This window comes from Alternaria metachromatica (assembly GCF_023757995.1).
Source record: "Alternaria metachromatica strain BMP 0045 chromosome Unknown scaffold_49, whole genome shotgun sequence".
Taxonomy (NCBI): domain Eukaryota; kingdom Fungi; phylum Ascomycota; class Dothideomycetes; order Pleosporales; family Pleosporaceae; genus Alternaria; species Alternaria metachromatica.
This window is the reverse complement of record NW_026055540.1, coordinates 153640-156077: the sequence shown is the minus strand read 5'-3', so window position 1 is coordinate 156077 and position 2438 is coordinate 153640. Positions and strand designations below refer to the sequence as shown.

The following is a 2438-nucleotide window of genomic DNA, read 5'->3' as shown; positions in this document are numbered from 1 at the left end:
TACTATACTCTAAATTCTTAAGCCTAGACTTTACTAAAGTATACTAATTATAGTAAATTTAATAGAATTAGTTTTAGTAAAGTAGATTAATACTTTTACTACTCTAGAAAGTATATTAAAGTTAGAGAGTAGTTATAATTATCTAATTATAAATATATAATTGCTTAGCTCTTAAGTATATAGCTAAAGATTTTATTCTAACTTTCTTTTATAGTAGAATAATTATAATATACTTAATTATCTTTAATTATTAATTATCTCTAGCTCTAATAATTATAAATTATATAATTTTAAAATAAATACTAATAAATAGTTATTAATTAAAATAGCTATTAAAGTAAAAGCTTTTTAGATAGTAATAGACTTTAATTAAGTTTTCTAAACTTAGTTAAAATTAAACAAAGCTTCTAAAGCTTTCTAGCTAAGAACATTTTATAGTAAAGTCTATAACTATTATTTAGTAATATTTTAGAACTAGTAAATAATAATACTATTCTCTTTAATTTCTTAAGTAACTTAGAAAAAATCTTTTTCTTAAATTTATATTAGATCTAAAAAGAGATCTAAGCTAATAATAGTTTAGATATAATTACAAAATTCTTTATTTATTCTATTAAATTTAAAATAAATAATTATAATTAAGATTTTATAATTATCTCTATTAATAATAAATATCTAAAAATCTTACTTAATTAATTATAAGCTATTAAACTTAAGTAACTATATAAGAACTTTTAAAATAATTAAGAGTTAAATTCTATAAGTAAAAAAATTTAATATTAAAATAAATTTACTCTTAGTCTAAGTTTATTAGTTTTAATTATTATTAAGTAGTAGTACAAAAGCTTTAAGCTCTAGTCTTAAGTTTTTTTAGAAGTAAGTAAAATCTTTAGTTTTACTTTTTTAGTATACTTATAGTAAACTTTACTTTTTAAAAACTAGCTAATAAGTTATAAAATTATAAGTTTATCTATAGATAGTTTTAGAAACTATATTTATAGCTAAATTTATAAGCTAAAAAAAGGTCTTTACTATTATATTATAGATAAGTAAGTAAGTGTAGTCTAATTATATTATTTATATAAAGATATCTCTTTATATTAAAACAAAGACTAGGTCTATAATATAGATATATAGAGAAGTTAATAATATAAATAGATGTGTTCTTACAGCGATAGTCTAGCTTTATAAGTAAAGTAGATAGATAAATTAGTTGTAAGAAGTTGATAATGCTTTAGCTACAGGGTCTTAACCTAGTAGTTACAGGTAACAACCTTGTCTATTGTACACGAACGTAATGAAATCTATACTACAAGTCGGTATGTACCTGTTATGATTCGGGTCTGTTATCCCCTTCGTTTCCGCTGATATAACCCTGGTCCACCATATGTCTCACAATATCGTATGTCGCGACTCCAAAGTTGCTGGTCCTGCTCAAGATAGTGCTCGGGTTGATGTACTTGTAGTACTCATGCATGGCGAATCCATGCAGCATGTATGTCGAAGAAAAGTCCATCTCCCACTGCGCACGCCTTCGTCTATTTGCAATGGCATTGTCGTACAGTTCCATCGGGTCTGTGGAGTTGATGAGCTGGGGAACAGGCGATGGATTGCCTTCGTTGGGTTTGAAGAGAGGATCGGTGCTCTCTTTGAACCAGTGTGTTGGGGCAAAAGCGGTGCGGTCCAGTATCAGGACTTCGTTCGGGATTGGGACGAGACGCTCCGCGATCTTGGTCATGCTCTGTAGATTTGCTTCCCATTTTCCGTCGAAGCCGGCATGTTGCTCGCGCACGACGATTCGCGCCATTGTGCTGTTTGGCTTGGTCAAGAAGACACCGTTGTTGATGGTGCCGTTGATGCCACCGCCTTCGCGTGCGCCGCCATAATGTCGGCCGCCGATAAAGGCAAAGCCAGCTTCGAGCAGGGGCGTCAGAGATCGCAGAGGTACAACGTCCCAATCCATATAGATCCCGCCAATCTTCGCGATCGCCTCCCAGCGGATGAAGTCTGACTTGTGCTGGATGGCGGATATTTGCTGGTCCTGGTTCTGGCCGGCAAAGTTGGGCACATCCACTCGATTCCAGGTGGTGATGTTTGCGAAGGTGTTGATGACTGCCTTGGTCCACCAATCACCGTGCTCGCTGGCATTCCTAATCTCGGTGTCGTTGAAGTCGGTATGCATGTAGATTTGTGTCGGCTCAATGTACATGACTGCGGCGCACATAGTCAGGAAGCTTGAGAACGGAAACTTCAGGATTGAGTTTGCGTCCTTTTTTATTTGCACATAATGTACGATGCTGGGTATAGGGTCATGCACGGATGACTCGCTAGACTTGAGTATCCCATACTGCCTCGCCTTCTCCAGGGGGTGAGTAGATATTGAGAGGATAGTGAGAGTGACGACGATGCAGGATGCCGTTATGATTGCTAGTCGGGTG

The 2438-nt window shown here is 34.0% G+C and overlaps 1 protein-coding gene across 1 annotated transcript; it reads right to left on the bottom strand.

The window, feature by feature from the left end:
* Positions 1–1330: 1330 nt before the first annotated feature.
* On the bottom strand, positions 1331–2209 carry J4E83_010705 (uncharacterized protein; the record flags this gene model as incomplete). Its single annotated transcript, XM_049337585.1, has 1 exon — positions 1331–2209. The coding sequence occupies one exon, from the start codon at positions 2207–2209 to the stop codon at positions 1331–1333; it is 879 nt and encodes a 292-aa protein (XP_049183344.1).
* Between the last annotated feature and the right edge of the window lie 229 nt (positions 2210–2438).